This window comes from Macaca thibetana, chromosome 1 (assembly GCF_024542745.1).
Source record: "Macaca thibetana thibetana isolate TM-01 chromosome 1, ASM2454274v1, whole genome shotgun sequence".
NCBI lineage: Eukaryota > Metazoa > Chordata > Mammalia > Primates > Cercopithecidae > Macaca > Macaca thibetana.
This window is the reverse complement of record NC_065578.1, coordinates 161,313,040-161,340,457: the sequence shown is the minus strand read 5'-3', so window position 1 is coordinate 161,340,457 and position 27,418 is coordinate 161,313,040. Positions and strand designations below refer to the sequence as shown.

At 49.4% G+C, this 27,418-nt stretch overlaps 2 protein-coding genes across 5 annotated transcripts in view; both read left to right on the top strand.

The window, feature by feature from the left end:
• IPO9 (importin 9) overlaps positions 1–14,989 on the top strand; it is a 59,213-nt gene extending 44,224 nt beyond the window's left edge. For 3 of the 4 annotated variants that reach the window (XM_050762956.1, XM_050762970.1, XM_050762981.1), the window contains exons 17-24: positions 340–468; positions 1,335–1,610; positions 1,898–2,064; positions 3,550–3,683; positions 4,975–5,097; positions 5,555–5,659; positions 5,875–5,951; positions 6,681–14,989. In XM_050762956.1, the coding sequence (XP_050618913.1) occupies positions 340–468; positions 1,335–1,610; positions 1,898–2,064; positions 3,550–3,683; positions 4,975–5,097; positions 5,555–5,659; positions 5,875–5,951; positions 6,681–6,791 (1,122 nt within the window). In that variant the 3' untranslated portion in view covers positions 6,792–14,989. The remainder of the gene's footprint in view (positions 1–339; positions 469–1,334; positions 1,611–1,897; positions 2,065–3,549; positions 3,684–4,974; positions 5,098–5,554; positions 5,660–5,874; positions 5,952–6,680) is intronic. The other variant, XR_007720116.1, reaches the window with a different exon arrangement.
• The window catches only part of SHISA4 (shisa family member 4), a 429,323-nt gene extending 406,418 nt beyond the window's left edge, over positions 1–22,905 (top strand). The window contains exons 2-6 of the mRNA XM_050764546.1: positions 19,526–19,694; positions 20,074–20,245; positions 21,082–21,215; positions 22,014–22,181; positions 22,413–22,905. Coding sequence (XP_050620503.1) covers positions 19,622–19,694; positions 20,074–20,245; positions 21,082–21,215; positions 22,014–22,181; positions 22,413–22,459 — 594 coding nt within the window. The 5' untranslated portion in view covers positions 19,526–19,621 and the 3' untranslated portion in view covers positions 22,460–22,905. The remainder of the gene's footprint in view (positions 1–19,525; positions 19,695–20,073; positions 20,246–21,081; positions 21,216–22,013; positions 22,182–22,412) is intronic.
• Positions 22,906–27,418: the final 4,513 nt, after the last annotated feature.

Below are 27,418 nucleotides of genomic sequence, written 5' to 3'. Positions count from 1 at the left end.
AAAAAGAATAAAAGAAAGAAAATGGCTCTTCTTGTTTCAGAGGTACCCTCAGTGAATTGAACAGAGTGCCACCATTACACAGCACCACTAAGTATGTCACCTGGTTATCCAATCCACTACCATGTACTAGTGCCCACCCCTAGGACTAATCAATTAGTAAACTATTAGGAGGAGGCTGAGAGCACTACCCATTTAATTATTCCTTTTATTTTGGAAACTTGCCTTTCATTAATAAGCTTTCTCTGGGTTGCTATGTGATACCCATCCAGTAAGGATCTTAGTTGTTGGGCACCCCCAACCCCAGAGGCAATTCTGACTCTTTTTTCTTCTCTCTTTCAGACAGCCATTGATATCCTGACAACAGTAGTACGAAATACAAAGCCTCCCCTTTCCCAGCTTCTCATCTGCCAAGCTTTCCCTGCTGTGGCACAGTGTACCCTTCACACAGATGACAATGCCACCATGCAGGTATCTGAGACATGGAGACTAGAAGGGGGAAGATAGCTCCCCAGTCATGGGCCTTTACTACGCTGAAAAATCTGACATGGTTTTATGCTTTTGAAATACGGAATTCCTCAACTCCATATTTACTTAGCAGATTCAGGAAGGGTTCAGGCTGCAAAAGCCAAGCGTTTCTGGTGCTTTGGAGCATGTTACAGTTTTTAAAAATACAGATACCAAGCACCCTGCCCATCTGTATTGGGTATTGCTACTATGAAAGAGATTACAGACATCTAGACTTGGGGCCATTAGAAAGTCTTTCTGCATATTTCCTCTATTAATAAAATCAGCAGAGTGATGGGCCTCTAGAGAGGGGAGAGATGCCTAAATATTTTTTCTCTTTTTGTTTCCTGGGTGAATTGGTTACCTTTTCAGGTGTGTACTACCGTCATTGATTATAAAGGTTATAGGAACTTGCCAGTGAATATTGATCAGCTTAGAAATCCCTAGGCAACTAGTGGTTTGTGTAAGACCTATATGAGGTCCTATAGTATCCCCAATTATTGCAAGATTGTAAGCATATTTTTTTAGTACCAGAGGTAGACCTTTATGATTAAAATTCATTTTGCTTGGCCATTGTCCCTTGTGATTAAAAAATAATAATAATACACATTTTTGAGATAGCTCATTAGGTAAAGGGGGAATTATGTAATGCATGTCTGTGTCTATAACAGTAAATTCCTGATTCCAGTGGTATGAACCTACCACAAATACTATAGACTCACCGCTTTTATGAGGCATAGGCCTCTGAGAACATTTGTTTATACAGACTGAGGGCCTCCTGGCATCTGTCTCTCGGTTACTAATCTTGCTTGCCACCCCTGTCTCCCCAGAATGGCGGAGAGTGCTTGCGGGCCTATGTGTCAGTGACCCTGGAACAAGTAGCCCAGTGGCATGATGAGCAGGGCCACAATGGACTGTGGTATGTGATGCAAGTGGTGAGCCAGCTCCTGGACCCCCGCACCTCAGAGTTCACTGCGGCCTTTGTGGGCCGCCTTGTTTCCACCCTCATCTCCAAGGCAGGGCGGGAGCTGGGGGAGAATCTAGACCAGATTCTTCGTGCCATCCTCAGTAAGATGCAGCAGGCAGAGACGCTCAGTGTCATGCAGGTAAGAGAACAGTAGGGAGTGGGCTTCCTACTCCCTGGCTGATAGAAGTGAAAATTAGTATTTTGGTCCTGAGTTATTTTACCCTGTTACTACCCTTGTAGGACAGTTAAGTAAAATGGGATCTGTCTGGCCTAAGAAACATGGACAAGGAAATCTCCATGTTTTCTTGTCCTGTGAATAATACCCTCAGTGTAGACTCTGTCTCTTATCTGACTGGCCAGTTCCCTCTCATCTTTTATGTCTCTGAAATTGATTTCCCTGAAGCAAATGTCCTTATTTTCTCCTAGTCCCTGATCATGGTGTTTGCTCATCTGGTGCACACTCAGCTAGAACCTCTTTTGGAGTTCCTGTGTAGCCTCCCAGGACCTACTGGCAAACCTGCTCTAGAGTTTGTGATGGCTGAGTGGACAAGCCGACAGCACCTGTTCTATGGACAGTATGAAGGCAAAGTCAGGTAGAATCCCATCTTTCTTTTCTGGGCATTCTGCCACCACTTCACCACTTATATTTCTTTCTTTTGTGTTTTTTTTTTTTTTGAAACAGAGTCTCACTCTGTCCCCCAGACTGGAGTGCAGTGGCACAATCTTGGCTCACTGCAACTTCCACCACACCCAGCTAATTCTTTTGTGTGTGTGTGTGTGTGTGTGTGTGTGTGTATTTTTAGTAGAGACAGGGTTTCACCATGTTGGCCAGGCTGGTCTTGAACTCCTGACCTCAAGTGATCCACCCACCTCGGCCTCCCAAAATGCTGGGATTACAGGTGTTGAGCCTCTGCTCCTGACCTATATTTCTTTTTTTCCCTGATTTGCTCCATTGATTTTTGTTTGACATTTCAGATGGCTCTTTGTATTCCCTTTTCCTTGTCTTTCTTTATTGCTAAGGCACATATGTGAATAGCTGCCATCTTGAAATCCCCAAAAGACAGTCAACACAGGTAGACTATATATTTCTGATCTCTGCTTGCTAGAGATCCCTTTTCTACCGCAGACTTCACACAGCTAAGTGCTGCTAGTGGCTTATTTTCCTTTATAAACCCAAGCCTTGGCCAGGCGCACTGGCTCACACCTATAATCCCAGCACTTTTGGAGGCTGAGGCAAGCAGATCACTGGAGGTCAGGAGTTCAAGACCAGCCTGGCCAACATGGTGAAACCCTCTCTCTACTACAAATACAAAAAATAACTAGATGTGGTTGTGGGTGCCTATAATCCCAGCTACTCGGGAGGCTAAGGCAGGAGAATCGCTTGAACCCAGGAGGCAGATCACGCCTGGGCGACAGGCAGATGCACTCCAGCCTGGACCACAAGAGCAAAACTGTCTCAAAATAAAAAACCCAAGCCTCTAACCCTGGCTTCTTAACTTTCTATCCTGGACTTTTATACCACTGATTCTTATCACTTCGTTGCACGTTACAATATGGATAGCCATCGTGATGCTTGCCCACCCTAGCTTTGTTCAAGAAGAACAGGTTACCTGTAATCCCAGCACTTTGGAAGACTGAGGTGGGCAAATTGCTTGAGACCCACCTGGGCAACGTGGTGAAACCTATCTCTACCAAAAATATTAGCCAGGCATGGTGGCACGTGCCTACCCACTCGGGAGTCCCAGCTACTCAGGAGGCTGAGGTGGGAGGATCACCTGAACCCAGGGAGGTCAAGGCTTTGCAGTGAACCGTGATCACGCCACTGCACTCAGCCTGGGTGACAGAATGAGACCCTATCACAAAAAAAAAAAAAAAGAAGAAGAAGAAGAATAGATCTCATTAGACCATCTCATGAACTCTAAAATCTCATTTTCAGCTGAACTCTCTTAGCTCTCCTAATTAGTTGTTAACAGAATTTTCACTGTCAAATAGAGGGCCTTAGGACATGATTGCTTATCTCCTTGGCATGAACTCTAGATAGGTAACTGATTGACCTTTTTTTGGATCTTCCTTGCCAGCTCTGTGGCACTCTGTAAGCTGCTCCAGCATGGCATCAATGCAGATGACAAACGGCTACAGGATATCCGTGTGAAGGGAGAGGAGATCTACAGCATGGATGAGGGCATCCGCACCCGCTCTAAGTCAGCCAAAAGTGGGTGATGCTGCAATTCCTCCAATCCTCTCCCTATAATAAGGGGCTAAGGATACCTGGGTGGAGGGAAGGAATGCATTGTGGTGTATATTTTCAAAACATAATTGTTGGTGATGGGTTTGATAAAGAAGCAACAGGAAACTTAGATAAAAGGGATCAGAACATATGGTTTCTTCCTGTTGTCAAAAATGGACAAAAATAAGCTGGGCGTGGTAGCTCACGCCTGTAATTCCAGCAGTTGGTGGGAGGCCAGGGCGGATGGATCACTTGAAGTCAGGAGTTTGAGACCAGCCTGACCAACATAGTGAAATCCTGTCTCTACTAAAAGTACAAAAATTAGCCAGATGTGGTGGTGGGCGCCTGTAATCCCAGCTACTTGGGAGGCTGAGGCAGGAGAATCGCTTGAACCTGGGAGGCAGAGGTTGTGGTGAGCCAAGATCGTGCCACTGCACTCCAGCCTAGACAACAAAACAAGACTCCATCTCAAAAAAAAAAAAAAGTGAGTGCGATGGCTCACAACTGTAATCCCAGCACTTTGGGAGGCCAAGGCTGCCGGATTGCCTGAGGCCAGGAGTTCGAGACCAGCCTGACCAACATAGAGAAACCCCATCTCTACTAAAAATACAAAGTTAGCCAGGCATGGTGGCGCATGCCTGTAATCCCAGCTACTTGGGAGGCTGAGGCAGGAGAATAGCTTGAACCCGGTAGGCGAAGGTTGCAGTGAGCCAAGATCACACCATTGCACTCCAGCCTGGGCAGCAAGAGCGAAACTCTGTCTGGAGGAAAAAAAAAAAAAAAAGGACAAAAATAGTCTCAGGTACCAAGCATCCCAGTTTCCAGCTTCATTCTGAGGCTTGGGCACAGATGGTTAGTGTGTCTTTGTTACTGAGTTGACTTTGGCCTGTAACACCAAGGATTTGCAGGTAGGGAGTATAGAGCTGCTATCTTTAATGTAGATTTATAATTACCTCCGCTGTCTCTCAATTTGTAAGTCACTGGGACTGGAGTACTGGCTCTATACAGTTCCTTGGTTTCAGAGCTTTATTACTAACGAGACTCTATCTCCTTTAATCCCTGAACTCTCATCTCTCCCACCTTCTGAACTGTTACAATACCAAACAGAATAAAGTTATTAAACTTTAAATCACTCTTTGGAGACTAGATATAGTCAGGGACAGTGAAAGTCTGAGGGGTGGTGAACTCTGGTGAGCAGCACTGAGGAGGGGACAGGGCTACTTCCATAAGTAAGCCCAGTGACACTCTGACTTGAAGCCTTTTTCTTCCTTCCCAGACCCAGAACGCTGGACAAACATTCCTTTGCTGGTCAAGATCCTAAAGCTGATCATCAACGAGCTCTCCAACGTCATGGAGGCTAATGCCGCTCGCCAGGCCACTCCTGCAGAGTGGAGTCAAGGTGCACCAGGCCCTTACTCCAAGGAGACTTTTAGCCTGGCAGATCAAGTTACAAATTGTCAAATTAGCAACTTGGTTTGTTGAGTCACTAATTGAAAAAAAAAACAAGTTAATGGTTAATGGAATGGCTGCTCTGTGGCTGGCACCGTGCTAGGCACTAGGCATGTAAAGAGCTGCTTCTCCAGTCTGCCATATGAAGGCTGGGGTGGGAGGCAGCCAGGAGGCAAGCTAACATAGCCCTTCTTTGGTTTGATTCTTCTTAAGAGCCTCTCAACCTTTATATCTCCAGGTTCTTTCTTTCAGATTTACCAGAAGGGTTTGGCCATTTCTGGTTCTCTTTCACTGGGTACTACAAGCCACATTGCAGAAGCCTTTGGGGCCCTTCTGGTCTGTTTGGATTTGGGGAGGGGAAATGCATGAATGTGCTCTAGCTCTAGCTACTTTTCATCTCCAAGTAGATGACTCCAATGATATGTGGGAGGACCAGGAGGAGGAAGAGGAGGAGGAGGAGGATGGTTTAGCTGGCCAACTTTTATCTGACATTCTTGCTACAAGTAAATATGGTAAGCTGTTTGATAAGAGGACAGCCATGGTAAATACCTTTTCTTTCCACACTGATCCCAAGAATGGGGTACCCAAGAAAGGGGAGAGGTGGGCCCACAGGGACATTCCTTGGGCTTTTGCACCTTCCGCCTCCGTCATGTGGTAGTATATCACCATTCAGGGCCTGATCATGGGCCTTTGTCCTGACCCGCCCTATGTTGGCTGTGTCTAACAGAGGAGGATTACTACGAGGATGATGAGGAAGATGACCCTGATGCCTTGAAGGATCCTCTCTATCAGATTGATCTGCAGGTGAGGGTGTCCAGAGATGTCTTGCAAATGGCAATGTCCCAGGCCATGGAAACAGGAATATGGGCTCAAATCCATTTATGGCCAGGCATGGTGGCTCATGCCTGTAATCCCAATACTTTGGGAGGTCAAGGCAGGAGGATTGCTTAAGCCCAGGAGTTCAAGACCGTCTGGGCAATGGAGAGGAGACCCTGTCTCTACAAATAATTTAAAAATTATCTGGGCATAGTGGCACATGCATGTGGTCCCAGCTACTCGGGAGGCTGAAGTGGGAGGATCGCTTGAGGCCAAGAGGTCAAGGCTGCAGTGAACTGTGATCATACCACGGCACTTGAGCCTGGGCGACAGAGCAAGACCCTTTCTTTTTTTTTTTTTTCCCAAAAAAAAAAAAAATCCATTTATAATTTAACATGGGAGCCTCACGGGAAAGAGTTCTTGTCTTGTTGAGTGGTCCAGTGTTTTGGGTGGGCTGGAACTTTGCACTTGATGTGTTGTAATTCATCTTCTAGAGTCTATGTCGTGAAGGTCCTTGGGGTGATAGAGCCTTGGAACAATGTTGTTTCCCTGTGGATTATCTAAACTAGATCCAAGAACATGAAAGACCATCCCTCAGGGAGCTGGCATTTGTCTAAAAACCAGCATTCCCTGTGCCATTTGATTGTGGTTCTTGCTTCACTGCAAATGGGTGACTTGCAACATCTCACTAATGCCACTCTTGCTCTTTTCCTCCAGGCGTATCTCACAGATTTCCTCTGCCAGTTTGCTCAGCAGCCCTGCTACATAATGTTTTCAGGCCACCTTAATGATAACGAGAGGCGAGTTCTACAGACCATCGGCATCTAAAAAGGGGAGCCTTTCTCCATTTGCTCCTTCTGGCCCAGCCGCAAACCATTTTGCAGCCCTCACTGGCCTTGAGATGCACTTTCTTCTCAACCTAAAGTGGCATCTTGACCCTTGGCCCTTGGCCTCGGCAGTGACACTGATGACAACTCAGACCAGGCTCACCAGTGCCGTCACTTAGGAATGCTGGAACAAAGGACATTTCTCAAAGTTCCCCTGAAGACATCCCATCTCTAGAACCTTTTTTCTCCCTGACTCTACCCCCACCTCTGTTCCTAGAGCCCTCTGCTGGCCAGTCCAGAAACATTATTGCCCAGAAGGATTATGTGTTTATGGATTATTTTGCCCCGCCTCAGGAGCACAGGAAGTCACTACCATTTATATTCTGAAACAGACCTATCTGTGTTCATAGGACTTCTGATTTTTTCAGATAGGAATCCTCGTGAGAGATCATTATGCTTTGTGCCCTGGACCACTGCTGCTCTGGGTTCTCAGGAGGAACAGGCAGGAGCAGCTTCATTCTAAGCCTTTCCAGTGACCTCAGCCTTGCTTCCCTTCTACAACACTAAGGCTCCTCTGTCAGAGGAGGTCGTCTTGTTTTTGCCTCATTGCATGACATAACCCTTCCCCTCAAGCTGTTCCTATATATACATGCACACACAAAATAAGCCAGACAGATGGCAATTTGATCTTCCTTTTTTAGGAAAAAAAAAAAAAAAGGGAAAAAAGGGAATTTTTTTTAAATGCACCTGACCCAACTATATTTAATATGCCTCTCCCACACATTACCACAGAGTCTGATATTCAGAGGTTATCCCCTCTCCCTCAGGAAGCCTCTAAAGTGGTTAAGTTGTAGCCCTCAAATTTGCAACATGTATTTTTCTAGGACAGTAAAGTAATCTTTACAAATGAATTTAGTTGCATGATATAAGGTGTCTCAGCACCTGTTTGCCTTCTATTCCCTTTAGAAGGTAAGTAAAAGTAGTGGGGGAAAGGATTAGGTGGAGCCTATCTAAACATTCTAGTGTGTTTTGGCAAACCTAGCCTGAAATGATTCTTAGAGAACTGGCATTGTTTAATCAAATATTTTTAAGGGAGATTCCTTAATTGGGAAGTTTAGTCTGTTTGGGGTTCAAAGAGCAAATGAGGATTAGAAAATCCTGGAGAGAGGCTGGGCACAGTGGCTAATGCCTATAATCCCAGCACTTTGGGAGGCTGAGGTGGGCAGATCACTTGAGGTCAGGAGTTTGAGGCTAGCCTGGCCAACACAGTGAAATGCCCATCTCTACTAAAAAGACAAAAATTAGCTGGGCATGGTGGTGCATGCCTGTAATGCCAGTTAACTTGGGATGCTGAGGCAGGAGAATCGCTTGCACCTGGGAGGCAAAGGTTGCAGTGAACCGATATCACGCCATTGCATTCCAGGGCGAGACTCCATCACACACACACACACGCACACACACAAATCATGGGGAGAAAGATGAAGCCTGTGTTCCCCTTTTTTTGATAGTGCCCACATCTGGTGCCCCATTTTTAATAGCCACAGAATATTTCTTTAGATTGATATTCTCACAAGAAATAGAATATAGGCTGGGTGCAGTGTGTCACACCTGTAATCCCAGCACTTTCGGAGGCCGAAGCGGGCGGATCACCAGAGGTCAGGAGTTCAAGACCAGCCTGACCAACACGATGAAGCCCTGTCTCTACTAAAAATACAAAAATTAGCCAGGCGTGGTGGCATGCGCCTGTAATTCCAGCTACTTGGGAGGCTGAGACAGGAGAATTGCTTGAACCTGGGAGGCAGAGGTTGCAGTAAGCCAAGATCGCACCATTGCATTTCAGCCTGGGCAACAAGAAGAGCGAAACTCTGTCTTAGAAAAAAAAAAAGGAAGAATATAAAGTGAATCTGAATCTCCACTCAAGGGGATGGCCCCAAGGATATCGTAGCTAGTAATGTCTTCATGCCACTAGGTGTCCCCAGTGTTCAACCTCCATGACTGAGATTGGAAGAAATAAGAGTTGAAAGTTTTTACTATCTTTGAAAAGCCTGCGGGCATGTTCACAATTGTCCCGTGCCAGCCAGGTTCTGAGGCTAACTGCTTGTGCCCCTGCTGCTGCTCCACATGGCATTGGGGAAATGATGGCAGGTCTGACCAAGTGGTGCTCAGAAAACCACCCTCAGCCTTGCAGACTCACTCCATAGTTGATCTCAAGGCAGTGCCAGTTGGATTTGGTGCTAAAGGCATAAGGCCAAGTCGGCCTCTGATTTTGGTGCAAAAGAGTGGTCTCATGCCAGTAGCATTGAACTGCTGAGCTTGGGAAGGCTTAAGGCTCCCACACTGACTGAGAATGATGTGGGACCCTCTGGGTCTACTGATTAGGAAAACGTTCTATATCTAGTGCCAAAAGTGGTCCTAAGCCCTTTGGCAAGGGTCCTTTCTGCTCTCATGCTGATTTGGGGGAGGACTAGGCATCCTGCCTCAGGAGAACGTGAGTCCTGAGGAAGGGGCCCTAGTATCACTTAAGGGCTACCCCTGGCTAACATACTTGGCTGTGGTTGAGAGTAGAAGGTCTTGGACCCCTCAGTGTGCAGGTACTTAACTGTGTTTCCAGTGCATTTTCATGTACATTATCTAATTTAACCTTTATAACAGGTTCACAGGGTGGATATTCCCATTCTGTTGATGAGAAAAAGTTTGGAGAGACTATGTCCAGTGTCAGCAGGAAGAAAAAAGATCTGTTGGAGGCCAGTACGTGTTGACAGAAACTCTAGACCATATTTTGTCTCCTGTCTTTGGCCAAAGAGAACTAGCTTCAGTCTGAAAAGGGCAGGGCTAAGTGGTTACAAGGAATAAAAAGTTCAAGGTAAGACAAATGAGGTAAAAATAAAAAAGAGCACTTAGCTGCTCTGAGACATTTTAGTCTCCTGACTTTGGTAAACAGCAGCTGGGGCACCAAGGGGTTCCCAGGAGTTTGTTGAGCTTTTATTGGAGTGAACTGAAAGGAGGGAACGCTGTAAGACTGAAAAGTTAAAACCCCAGGAAGGAAGCTGATAACACAAGTTACAGTCATATAAGTGACATTGATTTGGGAAGAATGAACCTACAACAAATGACCCAAAAGCACCTAAATAAGAGTGATGAGAGTTTAATAGACGTTCATTATGGACTTCAGAGAAAATGATGCTAAACTGACCTTATAGTCTTCTTTAACTTTGTTAAGTAGGTAAAATAATCTGGACATAGTAAAGTCAAAGCATTAGGGAGATAGAGAAGTTGGTAACCACCAACTAACAAACTAGAAATTCACCCATTGTGGGTTGACCTGATACGTGCCCCCAGGGCTGTGTCCTTGGCACCTCCTTTGATATTAGTGACAGATGACTTTTTTTATGCCTTACCCATTCCACAAAAGAATTTGAAGCCATTTACACAAGAGATAGTACTAGTAAATTAGGAATGCTGATCAAATTTTTAGATAATAAGAAACCCTTAGGAATGATGACAATTTAGAATCCAAATTTAGGATCCAAACAAATACCATTACAACCTATAAAAGTGAGCAGAATCTAAATGTAACATTTCAATAAATGCAGATTGATAATATCTGTGGAAAGAGTTGAGGACTATAGAGTACTGTGCTCTCACTAACAGTACTGCGTGCTGCTAAGAGTTTAATGGCCGGGTGCAGTGGCTCACACCTGTAATCCCAGCATTTTGGGAGGCCTAGGTGGGTAAACCACCTGAGATCAGGAGTTCGAGACCAGCCTGGCCAATGTGGTGAAACCCCGCCTCTACTAAAAATACAAAAATTAGCTGGGCATGGTGGCACACACCTGTAATCTCAGCTACTCGGGAGGCTGAGGCGGGAGAATCACTTGAACCTGGGAGGCAGAGGTTGCAGTGAGCCAAGATCACACCATTGCATTCCAGCCTGGGTGACAGAGCAAGACTCTTTGTCTCAAAAAAAAAAAAAAAAAAAAGTTTATTATGCCAGGAAGGCCAGGTGTGGTGCCACACCCCTGTAATCCCAGCACTTCAGGAGGCTGAGGTGGGCAGATCACTTGAGCCCAAGAGTTTGAGACCAGCCTGGGCAATGTGACAAGACCTTGTCTTAAAATTTAAAATAAAAGAAGTTTATTATGCCAGGAACTGTTAATGTGTCCAGAAAACTCCAGTGTGGTCCTAGGATGAGATAATAAAATTAGGTTGTCTAGGGTAGTGTGGAAGGTGCTTTCAGTCTTAACTGTGCCTATCAGTGATCCTCATTGCTATGTTCCCTTCTGGTGCTCAACCAGAGGCTCCCTGACAGATGACCACTCTGCCAGATAAAAGCTAAGATGTAGAAGACAAATCGTGTCAAGGAAAAGAAGCTTGAAGGAGCTAAGAATGCTTAGCTTAGAGAAGACAAGAAGAAACAGGACATGGCTTTGGGAAGTTTAAGGATGGTCCAGTGAAATACATCCTATAAACTTTTGCACCCCAGCCAAGCTGACCCATGATCAATAAGTATGAAATAAAAGGCCAATTTCTGGCTACTCTTCCCCCCCAACCCCATATCAGTGAATGTTGAACCTCTATTAGACATGCAAGGCTAGTGCTAAATGCTGGAGGGCTTTGGCCTTTTCCTTCAAGGAACTAGTCTAGTAGGGGGTCAGAAATACAGATGGGCCCGAACGTAATGATGGTTTGACTTCTAATTTTTCAACTTTAGGATTGTGCAAAAGCTGTGCACATTCAGTAGAAACAGTACTTCAAGTATCCATACAACCATTCTGTTTTTCACTTTCTGTACAGTATTCAATAAATTACATGAGACATTCAACACTTTATTATAAACTAGGCTTTATGTTAGATGAGTTTGCCCAACTGTAAGCTAATGTAAGTGATCTGAGTAGGTTTAAGGTAGAGTAGGTGTATTAAATGCATTTTTTACTTAACAGTATTTTCCACTTTTGTTGGGTTTACTGGGATATAGCCCCGTTATAAGCTGAAAAGCATCTGTAGTATAATAAATGTGGGGAGTGCTGTGAGAGAAATAAGTATACTGGGTTTAGTTCCCACTGCCCAAAAAAGGAATTGACTAATCGGGTAAGTTGTATGGAGAAGGCTTGAACACTTGAAAGGAGCTAACAATACCTGCTTCTGGAGTATTTAAATGCCAGTGGGTATGCTAAATACCTCACTTAGACCACCTACTAACCTTACAAAGTAGTTAACTCTGCTCACCCAGTTTTACAGATTGATGAAACTGAAGCAGACAGATACTGTTAACCTATCAAAGGTCACACTGCAAGTGGGTGATTATAGTCCAAACAGCTTGTACTTGGTGCCTATTTGTTTTGCCTTTCCTGTGCATCTGCCAGGCAGATGAGAGTGGGGTAAGACATTGCAGAGAAAGAGTAAGAAAAGGCCGTCATGAAACAATTTCATTTTCAGACCTTATAAGCACATTAAAAGTACTGATATTTACGCATAAGTTCATGGAAGCCCTGGCCAGAAATAAAGCCGGAAGGACAAGTCGGGGCCAGATTGTGAAGGGTCCTGCAAGACCTGCTTCCTCTAGAGAATGGGAGACTACCCAAGAGTACTAAACAGAGAAGTGACATGATCAGGCTTTGTGTCTTAGAAAAGTGTTGCAGTGTTGATCCAAATGTGACTAGAAGGGTGACTTGGAACCTGGATCGGAGGAGTGGGAGATGGGAGGAAGGAATGCAGTCTGGCAGCAGCTACAACAGTCCAGGTGGGAAAACCCAGAGCCTGGACTAAGGTTGTAACTAGAGGGGACAGGGTGGAAGAGCTGGATTAGAGATGTTGACAAGGTAAAGTCAGTAGGACTTAAAGACTGACAAGGATTTTCCCAAAGTGAGAGCTATGGAATGAATTGTCTTAAAATGTTGCAGTGAGTTCCTCCTCATCAATCCAAGTGCTCAATCAGAGGCTGGACCTTTACTTAGCAGTCACAGGAAAATTCCCCATTCTCACGGGGATTTAGACCAGGTATTAACCATACTTTACCAAGATTCCAGTCTCAAAGCACCCAAAAGTAATTGTAATAAAATTCCAATTTTTGTAGGCCGGGCACAGTGGCTCACGCCTGTAATCCCAGCACTTTGGGAGGCCAAGGCGTGCAGGTACGAGGTCAGGTGTTCGAGACCAGCCCGGCCAGCATGGTAAAACCCCATCTCTACTAAAAATACAAAAATTAGGTGGGCATGGTTTCGCATGCCTGTAATCCCAGTTACTCAGGAGGCTGAAGCAGGAGAATTGCTTGAACCCAGGAGCGGGAGGTTGCAGTGAGCCAAGATCATGCCACTGCACTCCAGCCTGGGCAACAGAGCAAGACTCCGTCTCAAAAAAAAAACAAAATCCAATTTTTGTGAATTTAAGTTTCTCTAATGGATGGTGCAGGTCAACATTAGCCATCTAATGACCCTTACATTCCAATTTTTTACTTTTTTGAGTAAGTGGGAAAAGGTTGGCATTACTGCTGGCTTCTTAAAATTGAAAATTATACTAGGGTTTTTAAACCTGTGTAGAATACATGATGTGGAAGCAAATGTGCTATAGGAAGAAAAACAATGAACTACTGGCCTGACTAGGAGGCCTGGAAGTCCCTCCCAGGCTTGAGTTGTTCTGACTTGGCGTGATTACATAGCTGCGTCAAGTGACATTTCCTTCAAGCCTTGGTTCTCTCATCTATAAAATAGGGAACTAATACCTGCCTCACAGGATTGTAGTTAAGAATTAAGGATGACTTCATTAAAGCACCTCTAGTGGTGGAAGATGTCCCATCCTATCCCCACCCATAGCTGGGAGCTATGTTTGGCTTATTCTCCCTGACTCACTGGATTACACTGTGACTCAGTTCAATTTCACACATGCTGCTGCTAAATTAGGGTCTTGGTGAGCCTTTGGGAGGACAGCTCTGAGGAATGAATTGTAGCACTGTAGCCCTGCCTGAGGAGCAGGATAGAAACAGGTGGTAGGCCCAGCTCTTGTCTTCTACCTACTAAGCAGTTTTTCTGTGGTTAGCTGTATGACATTATAAACTATCGGTGTATTAATTTGCTTTCACTAGATTTCCCACTACCCCCCCACACACCCAACTTAGTCCAAGAACATACTTTAATTCTTTGCATTTCCTTGCCTTAGTTGCTTTTGTAGGGTGGACAGCAGGACTGCATGAGAATAGCCCTGCTTCTGGACCCTATAGTGAAAGCTCTAGTGAACTGCGATTAGGCCAGGGTCCCGGAGGAAGAAGGAGAGAGTAAAAGGGCGGGTAGTTTTCCAAAAGATAAGTAGGGGACAAAAAGGTCCATGGGGCCTATGAGTGGTGAGGATCCTGCCCTGATTGTGGCAGAGCACCTGGAGATGATAGAACTTCCTAAGGAAAAGGCTGCATGGAGTCCCCAGGGATGCTGGGCCCTGGTCACCAAGGCTCCCTGGGAAGGTCTCTTGTGCCTGCAGTACACAGACCAACACTTCTGAAATTGCAAGCTTAAGAGCATGTATGAGCAGAACCTGTGCAGACCAAGACTTAGAGGGCTCACCTCAATGTTTTGCACTGTGTGAGACCCCAGGACCTTTCTGTGATTCTGAAGAGGGGAACAAACCATAATAACAAACCAGGTAGCAGGATAGAGACTCATTCTCATCTATTTTGGTTAAAAGAAAATAAATGTATTTCTTCCACACCTGATTTTGTGATTGCAGATTCATAACTAATATCCCTCGTAAGCTCCCTTGACTCATCCCTGCCACAGGGAGGTTCACAGCAACAGCACAGAAACTAGTGCCAGTGCCCTGTTGTGTGACCTTGAGTAAGTTCTTTTTCCCTTGAACAGGGAGAGAGACACAATGGATCAGAGTGTCTCCGCCAGTTCTAACTTGGTGATTCTAATGGGTTGAACCAAACAGTAGTCCATTTCCAAAAGAGGAAGCCAAGACCAGAGGAGGCGTGGTTCCTTCAAGTTTGCAGAACCAGTAAGTGGCAGAGCAGGACTCATATCTAGTTAGTGGTTCACAGCATGGGCTCCGGAGCTAGACTGCCTGGATTTGAACCCTGGCTTTGCCACTTGCCTGTTGGATGACTTTGGACAAGCTACTTAAATTATGTCTCCATTTCCTAATCCACAGAACAAGTATAATACTAGTATCTGTTTCATGGGGTGATTGTGAGGATTAACTAAAGTTAATATACTAATACAAAGCACTTCGTAGTGCTGCCTCATAGTAAGTGTTAATGTTACCTATTGTTAGTCTAATCCCAAGTCTAATGCAGTTCTCACCTCCTAAACCTGCCTTTACAGAGTTGGCCTTTCGGAGAAACCCTGTGCCTCTGTAGATTCAACACTCCCATCTGTGCAGATGGCTAACAGCTAGGCTGAAAACAGAAACCTTGGGTTGGAAAGGGTCAGCTGGAGGGCTGAGGCCCATGGCCCCAAATCCTCCCCAGGAGAGAGAGCAGGGACAGAAAGGAGAGAGCTATAAACAGAGCTTTCCTCCTCCCTTGCCCTCAGATCCCAAAATAACACTTGTCTACCCCCATCCTGCCCAGCTGGCAGAGTGGCAGGCTGAGTAAGGTGCCATTTAAAGATAACCTGGCCCTCCCCATCTGCCCCACTGGCTAGGCTGGGCTCCTGAGGCCAGGCCTTGGCTGCCTGGGACTGCTGCCGCTCCCACAGCCACCCAGAGTGTGCCTGGGTAGGGGACTGCTCACAGCTGCCATCCAAGCCAGCCTGGCTACACCCCCTTCTTTCCTGAAGCCCAGGCTGTCCTGGGCACTCTACAAACAAGCAGAAGCCTGGCATTCTGGGAGAGGCAATCCTACAAAGGCATTGGTAAAAAATCCTTCTGGAGAAGAGTGCTTCATGTATATATAAATTTATAAGGTACTTGTGCAGCTTTGTTACATGGAAGAGTGCTCCTTCTTACCAGTAGCTTGGCAGCAGTGAGGCTGATCCTCACTGTCCTTCACCCACCCTCCACTTGCAAATCCCTCCCACCAAGAGGACAAACACAGGAGACAGTCTTTCATTTACAGCAAGAAAGATTAAAGCTAGACGCCAGGAAAAGCGTTCTGATTTAAGGGAGATGTTTGTTTATTCCGGGGCAGTGGGAGCCAAAAGACCTGGTTCCCCAACTAAGCCATGAGACCTTGGCCAAGACCTGGTGCTCTCCTAGGCCTTACTCTCCCTAGCCGTGGACTGCAAGGAGAATTCATGTGTCCAAGACTCCAGGAAGGGTCTGACATTAAATCAGAGGAAGGAACTCGGGTCCTATGGAGGGGGGGAATGTATAATTACCTGTCTGCAGGAGTTGGGCTGCCAGAGGCAGGGAGGAAAAGAAAAGAGGACAGAGTAACAGCATTCCGGGAGAGCACTGATTGATCAGAGGCAGTAATTAGGAAAGGAATGGAGTTTCCCTTATCTTGGAATGGCTCAACTCAAACCACTGGCTAGACAAAAGTGGAGGCAGGAACCTCCACAGCCAGATAGCAGAAGCAGGGCAGGACCAGGGTGGGATACAGCCTCCAGGGCTCATGGCACGGGAAAGTAGGAAAGGCCTCAGGAATGCCTGTGTCAGTCTGCTCTGATAGAGGAGCATGGAAGGGGTTGGGAGGAGCCCTAGGCTGGTCATTCAGTCCAGGAGTGAGGTGACTCAACAGAGCACTCCTACCGGTCACAGGCAGGGTCCCAGCCCTTCCCCTCCTCCTGCCCTTCCCCACTCCAGATATCCCTGGCTACCTTCTCACCACATGCAGAGGCCTGCTAGAGATAAGGGCTGGGCATCAAGAGTTTCCCTGAGTACATGCTCTTTATGCCAGGCATAGCGCTGAGCATTTTAAACTTGTTTTTTTTGTTTGTTTGTTTTGTTTGAGACAGAGTTTCACTCTTGTTGCCTAGGCTGGAACGCAGTGGCGCATTTCCGGGTTCAAGCCTCCTGGGTTCAAGTGATTCTCCTGCCTCAGCCTCCCAAGCAGCTAGGATCACAGGCATGTGCCACCACGCCCAGCTAATTTTGTATTTTTAGTAGAGATGGGGTTTCTCCATGTTGGTCAAGCTGGTCTCGAACTCCCGACCTCAGGTGATCCACCCGCCTCAGCCTCCCAAAGTGTTGGGATTACAGGCGTGAGCCACCGCGCCCGGCCCTTTAGACTTGTTTAAAGAGAAGCAGGTGGTGAAGCTGAAGGGCTGGGGCTTTGAAGCTATAAAGTCCAGCTGCAAATCCCAGCAGTGTGAGCTGGGGGAACTGAAGTTCTTCCAACTTCAGTTTCCTCATCTGTACAATGGGATGAGCTCGCTGGCAATGTTTGCTGCTGCTGGTATCATTACCATCATATTCCAGACAACCTGAGGAGAACCTCCTACTGATAAAGTCTATGTTTTGTCTCATCTGATCACAGATTGCTCTGCCTCCTCTTTTCCAGGAAAGTGTTTCTTTCCCTTGCTGGGGATTAAGAGACCAGCTTGGTGAGGGTATTCCTGCCTGCCCTTACCGAGAGAAGGTGTAGTGAAGCCCCTCCAGGTCTGAAGATTTAGACAGCCTCTTCCAGGGCCCCCAGTCCTCCCACCCAAGCCCCTCCTCACTCCCGGCCAACCCTATGGACTCTTTCAGGACTCAGGTTCATTATGGTGACATAAGCTAGCCCCAGCTCTCCATCTCCAAGTTCCAGCATCCCTTGTCAAGGTAAGAAGTGCAAGTTCTCCCAGTGCAGCCAGTTCTCCCCCCTGGTTGGCCCACAGGCCCTTCTCTTCACTCTCTGTCCTAGCCTAGTCACCTCCCATCCCATGAACTGAAATATATTACTAGAATTTTGCAATTAGGAAAACACTGATGATGTTGGTGTGTGCTAGGTGTCATTGCAAGCTGGAAGTGTCATCTAGGGGTATATGCTTTGAGGAGGGCTAGTTGGAGAAAAAAGCAGAAAAGCAGGAAAGTAGCTAGAGAGGCATGAGTTTCAAGAAGGATGTGGTTTGGTTTGGTTTGTTTTAAATAGGAAAGACTTGAGATTTCCTTTTCCTAGGGAAAAGAAGCTGGTAAGGTAGGAGAAGCTAAAGACACTAAAGAGATGGGATAATGAAGAGACAGATCAGCAGGGGTCAAGGGTACACATGGGAGAGTCAGCCCTGGGCAGGAAAAACACCCCTTCATCTGAGGATGATTCCAACAATGACAGCACCAATGGCTAGGGCTGGATGGCAACAGTGAACACAGCCACGTGGTCCCTGCAGTCATGGAACTTTTAGTGTAGGAAAGAGGAGATGGATGGCAATGAGCACACTGAGTAGGTGGTGCTGGATTCAGAGGCATCTCTCTGTCCCTGCTGCTGCATTTATGACTGTGTCCTGCGTGAGGACATACTCTTGCCCATCAGGCTACCAGCAACTTTCTGGGGCAGGAGCCTATCCTCTCCTATTCCAGCTCTCTTGGGTAGGTGTGCCAGCACCCACAGGGACCCAGGATGGGATAGCTCCTCTTCCAGCTGTTCTTCCCTAACCTACTAAGATTCTACTGGGCCTTCCATGGACCTGCCCTGATTCTGTCACTCCAGAACACAAGAAATACTCGCTGTCTGCACAGTCTGCTGTTGTGGCTGGGGATCAACCCTGATTTAGATTTGGGTCTTCCTGATGCCTCTGCCATTTACTGGCTGTATTACCTTGAACAAGTTCTTTAACCTCCATGAGTCCTAGTTTCTCTGTCTGTGAAATGGGATTGATAACACCGACCAACCTTGCTTAGTTAATAGAGTTGTGGAAAGATTTCAGTGAGGTAGATGTGGAAGCCTGGACGTGCGTGTAAAGGGTGTACATGGCAGGGGATTAAGGTAGGCTTTTGATGATCTCCCTGGCTTAATTTGCAGTTCCTCGGAGGGTACCTCATGTACCATGGGGCATAGTCACTGGCACTCAGTATAAACCTGTGAAGACTGATTGACCTCTCCCACCCTAAAACGCTGTCTCCACCTGGAATTAACTGTTGCCCACCTGAAATTAACTGTTGACCTCCCTATGCTCCGGTGGCTATTGCAGTACCGGCTTGCTCTGTGAAGAGTGTATAACTGGATGGGCCCCGGGTGGCCCCAGCAGCCTGCCTTCCCTGCTAGTGAAGCCATGGGCTTGTGCATGACAGCTCTGTCCACTTGAAGGGGGAAGGGTCCATCGTAGGGAGCCAGTGCAGCTGGCAGGGTCCAGGCCTGTGGGCACCGCTGGGGACAAAGCCACTCTGAATGCCTCTCAATGAGTGCTTGTGTTCTGGGAATGGGGGCGGGGTGACATCCAGCCTCTTTCCCTCTCAGCCCCCCACAGGATGTCCCAGGCTGGACGCGGCAGAGGAGGTCCCCAACAAGGGAAGGTCCAGCCCTGCCCCTCCAGGGTTGGCCCATGTGTCTGGGCATTCGGAGGTGGCACCAGGATCAGGGCTTCTGGAGTCCAGCATACTGATTGGGCCCAGGCCGGGGGCGGGTCCAGGACACAGCCAGACTTCCCTGGCCGCAGTGCCCAACTGCCCGCGGTGCCCATGTTGGCTCGGACGGGAGGAACCACAGCGGAGCCGGGGACAGGGGGAGCAGGGCAGTGCTCTGCTGGGTGAGGGGCACCCAGCTCCAGAGGCTAGGTGGGCGTCGCTGGTGGGTGGACTCCTGGGCGCTGCGCGGAGCCGCGCCGGCTGGATTAGCGCGGGCGGGGCGCTTAGTCCCACCCCCAGAGGAGGCGGAAGAGGAGCCCCAGCCTGGCCGCGGGCTGGGCCCCGCCGCAGCTCCAGCTAGCCGGCTTGGTCCTGCGGTCCCTTCTCTGGGAGGCCCGACCCCGGCCGCGCCCAGCCCCCACCATGCCACCCGCGGGGCTCCGCCGGGCCGCGCCGCTCACTGCAATCGCTCTGTTGATGCTGGGGGCTCCCCTGGGTAAGGGGATGGGGAGTGATGCGGCCGGGGTGGGATGGGGTGGGATGGGGGCGGAGGAAGGGGAGGGGCCGATCCGAGGGGCTTGGGGTCGAGGCTTATCCAAGGCTGCCACGGGAGCCTTGGGTGTTGCTGGATCCTCAAGAAGCGGGAAGAGGGAGCGCCAGGATGCTGGACCATGGGAGGCCGACCCCGGGGTGCAGGGTCAGCTTCAGGCAGAGGCCTCTGGAGCTCCGGAGCTGAGACCCTCAGGTTGGAGACAAGGGGCAACCCTCAGTGTTCGGGAGCCAGCAGGCTGGGGACCACCGGGGCAGTGGGGCCGAGGGCGGCCGGGGATGAACTGGCCTGGTGGCCACTGGGCACCCCCAACCCCTGCCCGCAGCGCTGGCCGGCGAGGACTGCCTATGGTACTTGGACCGGAATGGCTCCTGGCATCCGGGGTTTAACTGCGAGTTCTTCACCTTCTGCTGCGGGACCTGCTACCATCGGTACTGCTGCAGGGACCTGACCTTGCTCATCACCGAGAGGCAGCAGAAGCACTGCCTGGCCTTCAGGTGGGTTCCTGCGTCCCCACTCTCACCCCCTCCTCCATCCTTTTCTCCAGAGGCCTCCCCTTCCTCCCTCCCAGACTCCTGCCTCCTCTCCATTTCGACCTCCACATTCTTAGCTGAATGGAGTCACCAGGACTCCAGCTTGGCGGCAGAGCTAGGTGCTTAGGTGCTGGTGCCTGGGAGTTCCAGAAAAGGCATGTTAGTTACCTTCATAGGCTTTGGCCGGGCCAGGGGTTTCCAGGTTCTTTCTGGAGCCCTCCCTTTGGTCCTGCTAGGTCCTGGGGAGGCAGGGTTCAGGGTTAACACCTGGACGACAGTGTGGCTTTGTGGAAGAAGCTCTGGCACAAAGGCGGAGACTTGGGTTTGATTCCCAGGTCCACTTCTTACTAGCTGTGTGATCTTGGAGAAGACACTTGCCTTCTATGGGTCATTGCTTGCCAAATTAGTGGTTGTCAAACTTTTAAAAATATATCATATATAAAATAGATACAGAGACTTCTGATTGAAGTGGGGTTTGGAAAAAATGGCTCTAGATTATTTATAAGGCTCCTTTCAGTGTTATGCTGTATGTCAAATCATTTAAGTTGTAGATATAAAAGCAATGGTTGGGGGCGCACTGCAAATCCCCGTATGCTTCACACTAGCCAGCCAGGCAGCATAGCCTTCTGGGAAGTGGAGGTCCTCTAAGATCTCCTTCACAGGGACTGGGCAGAGCCCCACAAGGAACCCCAAATCTCAGCATGCTGTGGCCCCCCTGCTGGCCAGGAGTTGGAGCCAGCATAATGAGGACTCCCTCCTGTGAGTGTTGGAAGGTGAGAGGACCTGTTCTTTGTCTAAAGTCCCAAGACCATAGCAGGCATCGCCTCAGCTGTGATCCTCTTTGTTGCTGTGGTTGCCACCACCATCTGCTGCTTCCTCTGTTCCTGTTGCTACCTGTACCGCCGGCGCCAGCAACTCCAGAGCCCATTTGAAGGTACACCCAGTACTGGGCAAGATGAGCCTCATATGGGCTGGGCTAAGTCCCATAATGGGCAGCAGAAAGTTCATGGATTGGGTAAATTCTGTAGTAGTACGTACTTCTGTATACACACACCTGCCAGCATGAAAACCCAGAAAAATGCTTGTAAACACCTGACTATTAGAATGTGCCCAGGGGTATATGGAACATCAGACTGTGTGTGCATTTCTGTGCATACACATGAAGATTCAAATGTATACAGGAGTGCAGTCTGTCAACAATAGTGGGTGAGTGGGTGTATGTGTGCACATGACTCTTAGTAAGTACATGGGGTCAGGTCTGTAGTGATGAACATTAATTGAGTGTGCTGCAGTGGATGGCAGAATATGTGCCTGAGTGTTGGCATGTGATGCACATATGCCACAACCTGATGGACATGGGGACGGTGGTGCCATATGGGAGATCAGTGTGGGCGGAAAGGGCTAGGAGAAGACCCCCTTAGTGGCAGCTCTGCTGGATTACAGGATACCAGTCCGGAGCTGTCCTATCCTTGCCCAAGTGAGATATTCCCTGGGCTGTGCTCCCTGGTTCATAAGGTCTCTGAAACCTGCTGAGGGGAGCAAACTTGCTAAACACAGATTGACCAGCTGGGGCCACGTGCACAGCTCCCTGCTTAAATCTGCCAAGCAGAGTGTGGGAGGAAAAGATGGCCAGCCTGGAGCTTGCCAGAGGCCAGCACCATTTCCTGGGCAGGAGGAGGAGGCTTCCCATAGGAGATGGGTCTCTGAATGCTGATCCTTCTCCCCCACCTAGGCCAGGAGATTCCAATGACAGGCATCCCAGTGCAGCCAGTATACCCATACCCCCAGGACCCCAAAGCTGGCCCTGCACCCCCACAACCTGGCTTCATGTACCCACCTAGTGGTCCTGCTCCCCAATATCCACTCTACCCAGCTGGGCCCCCAGTCTACAACCCTGCAGGTAAGTAAGCAATCTGGGGCCCCTTGCTGCTGCCTTCCCCCACCCCTTGCCCTGCGACCCTCCTTGTGCCTCTCTCATTCTCAGATTGCCTCTCCCAGACTTTCTTCACCTCTAACCCGAAACCTCCAGGCCCACTCTTTCCTATGGGTCCTGTCTGCCCTGGGGGTAGGGGGGTTACTTTTCATCCACCTATGCCACCACTCACCCTCATCCTGTCTCTTTGGCTTTCAGCTCCTCCTCCCTATATGCCACCACAGCCCTCTTACCCGGGAGCCTGAGGAACCAGCCATGTCTCTGCTGCCCCTTCAGTGATGCCAACCTTGGGAGATGCCCTCATCCTGTACCTGCATCTGGTCCTGGGGGTGGGCAGGAGTCCTCTAGTCACCAGGCCCCAGACCAAGCCAAGCCCTGGGCCCTACTGGGGACAGAGCCTCAGGGAAGTGGAACAGGAGCTGAACTAGAACTATGAGGGGTTGGGGGGAGGGCTTGGGATTATTTTTACTGGGGGCAAGGGAGGGAGATGACAGCCTGGGTCACAGTGCCTGTTTTCAAATAGTCCCTCTGCTCCCAAGATCCCAGCCAGGAAGGCTGGGGCCCTACTGTTTGTCCCCTCTGGGCTGGGGTGGGGGCAGGGAGGAGGTTCCATCAGCAGCTGGCAGTAGCCCTCCTCTCTGGCTGCCCCACTGGCCAGATCTCTGGCCTGCTGGATTAAAGCTGTAAAGACGTAACTCATATCAGTCGCATCATTGGACCCATCCACACTTTCCAGGAACACCGCCTTCAGCTGGGCCCAGACTGTTGCCCACTCCATATACCAAAAGTAGGGGAGGGCCAGCACCAGCACTGGAGCACAGCACCATCCTCCCCCCCATCCACACGCAGACCAAGGCAGACTATTCCTGGGCTGCTTCCTAAAGACAATGAGGTAAATTTCGCCATGGCTCTGAAGAGATGCTCGTTTGCACTACAGATATTCCCTGCTAGGGATCAACAGCTCTACAGCAGCTGAGGCACTGCTAACTGTACAAAGGCAGTTCTCATTCAGGTACCCTTAGGTTCATTCTGGGCCCCACCACTTTCTGACCTTGGCCATGTCTCCCAAGGTTTCCAAGCCTCAGTGTCCCCATCTATAGAATGGGGATAGGACATGCGCTGTAGTTCATGCCTGTAATCTCAGTACTTTGAGAGGCCGAGGCGGGCAGATCACCTGAAGTCAGGAGTTCAAGACTAACCTGGCCAGTAGGGTGAATCCCTGTCTCTGCTAATATTTAAAAAAAAAGCCGGGCGCGGTGGCTCAAGCCTGTAATCCCAGCACTTTGGGAGGCCGAGACGGGCGGATCACGAGGTCAGGAGATCGAGACCATCCTGGCTAACACAGTGAAACCCCGTCTCTACTAAAAAATACAAAAACTAGCCGGGCGAGGTGGCGGGTGCCTGTAGTCCCAGCTGCTCGGGAGGCTGAGGCAGGAGAATGGCGTAAACCCGGGAGGCGGAGCTTGCAGTGAGCTGAGATCCGGCCACTGCACTCCAGCCTGGGCGACAGAGCAAAACTCTGTCTCAAAAAAAAAAAAAAAAATTAGCCAAGCATTATGGCAGGCACCTGTAATCCCAGCTACTCGGGAGTCTGAGGCAGAAGAATCACTTGAACCCAGGAGGCGGAGGTTACAGTGAGCTGAAATTGTGCCACTGCACTCCAGCCTGGGCGACAGAACCAGGATCTGTCTCTAAATAAATAAATAAATAAATCGAATGGGTATAATACCCCATGGCTGTCAGGAGGGTGAAATATTATGTACATTAAACTGTTAGTCCTGTCCTTTCCTCCCTGATTAGAGGTCCTAGGACTAGGAGCCAGGTAGAGACACTGGGTGACCCAAGAACCTGGTGCAAGGTGCTTCTGTCAGCTGCTTGGATCCCAGTCCCCAGACCCATGTCTGTGACCCCCGCTGAGCCACGCAGTGGGGGATGTGACCTTTTCTCCCTCTCCTCCCACAAATACTGCCTAGAAGAGCCTCCCACCTCTGGAGCTGCCTGGCTGTCTTCCATCTCCTTGTTCCCTGGGGTCATGGTCCTTGTGCTCTCAGGACTTGTCTGGTGACAGATCCAGGGAAGGAAGTTTTATTGTTTTTAATTCAAGTGGGAAAAGTGTAAGCTCAGCTTGGCAAAGCCCCACCAGTGAGGAGCCCCTCCCCTCCCCAAGCCCCTTATCCAAGTATCCTCTAAGCCCAGCCCTCCTTTTCTCCCCATGCACAGGTACTCCAGCCCCACAGCAGCCTCAGGCTCTGCTCTCCTGCCCTGCCCCCTCAGACCTCTGGGCTCCTGCAGCCCAGCTGGGTTCTGGGTAGGGCCATTGTGCTGACCATGCCCCCATGCAGGGTGCTGCCCCCTACTCTGTACCCTGCATGACCAGGCTGGGGCCCCTGACGTCTGAGTTTGGCCTGACTAGGGCCTGTGTTGCTGTGGTGCTAGGCTAGGCTGCTGGCCTAAGAGTGGCCAAGAGAGTGTGGCCCCCCTCAGCACCCTTCCCCCAGCACTTCTGGGGTGGCTTTCTGCCACCCACATAATCTTGAGGATTATCCCTTGTCATGCAGCCTGGAAGGCAAGAACTCCTGAGCCAGGGTTTTGGGGCCAGGGTCAGAAATTCCCCTGGCAGAGCCCTGCCCCTAGATTCACAGCTTTCCCCTTCCCAGTGAAATATCCATGGGGCCCATGTGTCTGCCCCTGGATCAGACCCAGACAGGGAGGGGCTGCTGATGCTGGTAGAGACAGGGCTGAGGCCACAGGTACAAATCCACTTCCTCTTTGAGGGTGGGGACAAGAGGTGGGGGCTGGAGCCCTGGAGTCCCTGGCTTCACAATTTAGGAAAGAGGGTCTCCAAGTCCTCTGAGGTTTGGAGTCCAGTCTCCTCTCTCCTGAAGCTGAGAGCTGGAAGAGATCGATATATTAAGGTTTTTGAGTTTCTCTGAGAAATGATGTGAAATGTATGCAAGGTGATGCCAGTCAGAATTAATTATCCTTGAATCAACAACCTGGTGTCAATGAAAAAATGCTTTGTAGTCTGGGATAGGAGGCAGGTTTACCCCAGCCATAACTGAGACTGGAAGAGTGGGGTTGCCCCATTTCCAGTCAATTCACTCCGCAAAACACTGAAGAGAATTCGAAGAAAAGGAGAAAACTGCAACAAAGTAGGACTGTCACGTGCTCTGAGCAGTGACGAGGTCTCTCACATATCCTAGAGTTCTTTAAATGGAGGCAATCAGCCCTGCATCTCTTCCCAAAGCACTGCAGTCTCCTCTGACCCCACCTCATCTGACTCATCATCTGGGAAACAAGGGGAGCCCAGCGGGGCCAGGGGAGTACAAAGCTGTAGTTGCCCCTCCAGATCACCTTGTTCCTCAACTAGCACCCCTGAAAGCCAATCAGGGACCCCATAAGGGCAGGCAGAAGTGAGGGTGGGAGGGGCAGTGTCCCTCAAGGATTGGGGGACCTCAGGACCTCTCTGGCTAAATCATGTTTGAAGTTTGGTAGAAAGGGCTTCCTAAGGTGACACCTTTTTAAGGTGTTGGAGCCTTAAGATTTGGAGGTAGGTTGTTTGGGTTCAGGTGAGCATCCAGTGCTTTCCTGCAGCACCGTCACAGCCTTATTTCAGTGAGGGAAGGAAGGAGAGTGTTAATGAGAAGCAGTTCTATGGCCTGAAGACCTGGGCTCAAAACAAAACCAACAAACAAAAAAGACCTGAGCTCTGCCTTTTATTAGCTGTGTGATCATGGATATATTAGTTAACCTCTCTGGGCCAAACTCTATCTGCAAAATAGAATACTGGTATCCACCTCACAGAGTTGAAAGATCAGCTGAAGCAACCTAAAGCATCTAGCTAGTGCCCAGCACCCAGCAGGCACAGGGGGGTGCAGTGGGGCTGACAGTGGCGTCAGTCGAGTCCTGCCAGGCTGGGAGGGAATGGTGAATCCCGCAAGGGGCGGTCTGGAAGGCATAGGTGGAGAAGAGGGGCATTTTTAGACAAAAGCAAGACAAGTGCATTCTTAGGGCAGGAATCTTGCCAGGCTGGGCCTGCTCAGGAGGAAGCAGATCTCACAGGGGGAATGGGAGGGGTCAGGTGCAGGGAAGGAGCTAGGGCAGGGACACATGGAAATACAATGGGCAGGGGGGGAAAGGTTGGCAACAAAGGAGAGACACCTTGAGGGAGGGGAGAAGGGCCTCCCTCCTTCCCCCTAGGTGAACAGAAGGGCGGCACTTCAGGCAAGGAGTAAAGGAGGGAGGGGCAAGTAAGGGAAGGGCCCTAGAGGACTGGAGGAAAGAGGGAGGGAGAGGCAGGAGGGGCATAGGCAGGACGAGTGGGAGGTGCTGAGGGAAGGGTGCTGAGGGGGGCCACACTCTATTGGCCACTCTTAGGCCAGCAGCCTAGCCCAGCACCACAGCGACACAAGCCCTAGTCAGGCCAAACTCAGAAGTCAGGGGCCCCAGCCTGGCCATGCAGGGTGCAGAGTAGGGGGCAGCACATGGCAGTCCCGACTTGGTGGTCCAGAAGCTCATGGGTGACCTACATCCAGATCTCATGTTTCTTAAAGAGTGCCGTGTGTGTGCTACAGTGCCCAGGCCTAGAGCCCCTTGCTCACCTGCAGGTTGAGCTTCTGTGAGGACAAGTGAGGCCAGCGCCTTGGCAGCTGCTGGTGCCTACCATCCCACCCACAGCCAGCACCAGGGCCTAGGTCCCAGTGCTGGCATCCCTTGGGGTGGCCCAGGGAAGGTGGAGGGAAATACACTTTTCCCATCTGGATAGGGCCAGGAGGCAAGAAGCTTGGGGTGCAACAGCTGGGCCCTGCGGGCCAGGAGAGCTGAGAGGTGAAGCCTCCCTTCCTTGTGGGTAGGAGCTAAGGAATGTGATTCCCCAGGAAGTGATGGAGGGTGGGGGGGCAGAGTGGACGATATGACAGTGGGGGCTGCAGGCAGAGACTGTGGAGGTCAGACCGTGGCTTCATCCAGGTTGCTAGATGAACCCAAAGGTAGGAGACTTGGGTTCAAATCCAGATTCATCAACTTGGACAAGTTATTTGCTGTCTTTGAACCTGTTTTTTTTTGTCCCTGTACCGTACGGGCACCAGACAAGGATAGAGCCTTTCTGGATGTTCCCCCCTAAGTTTTAGGAAAGGAAGCTGGATAGATGGGTGACTGCCAGTGCTGGTGGGGCAGGTGGGCAGCAGTGGGTGCATGGCCCAGCA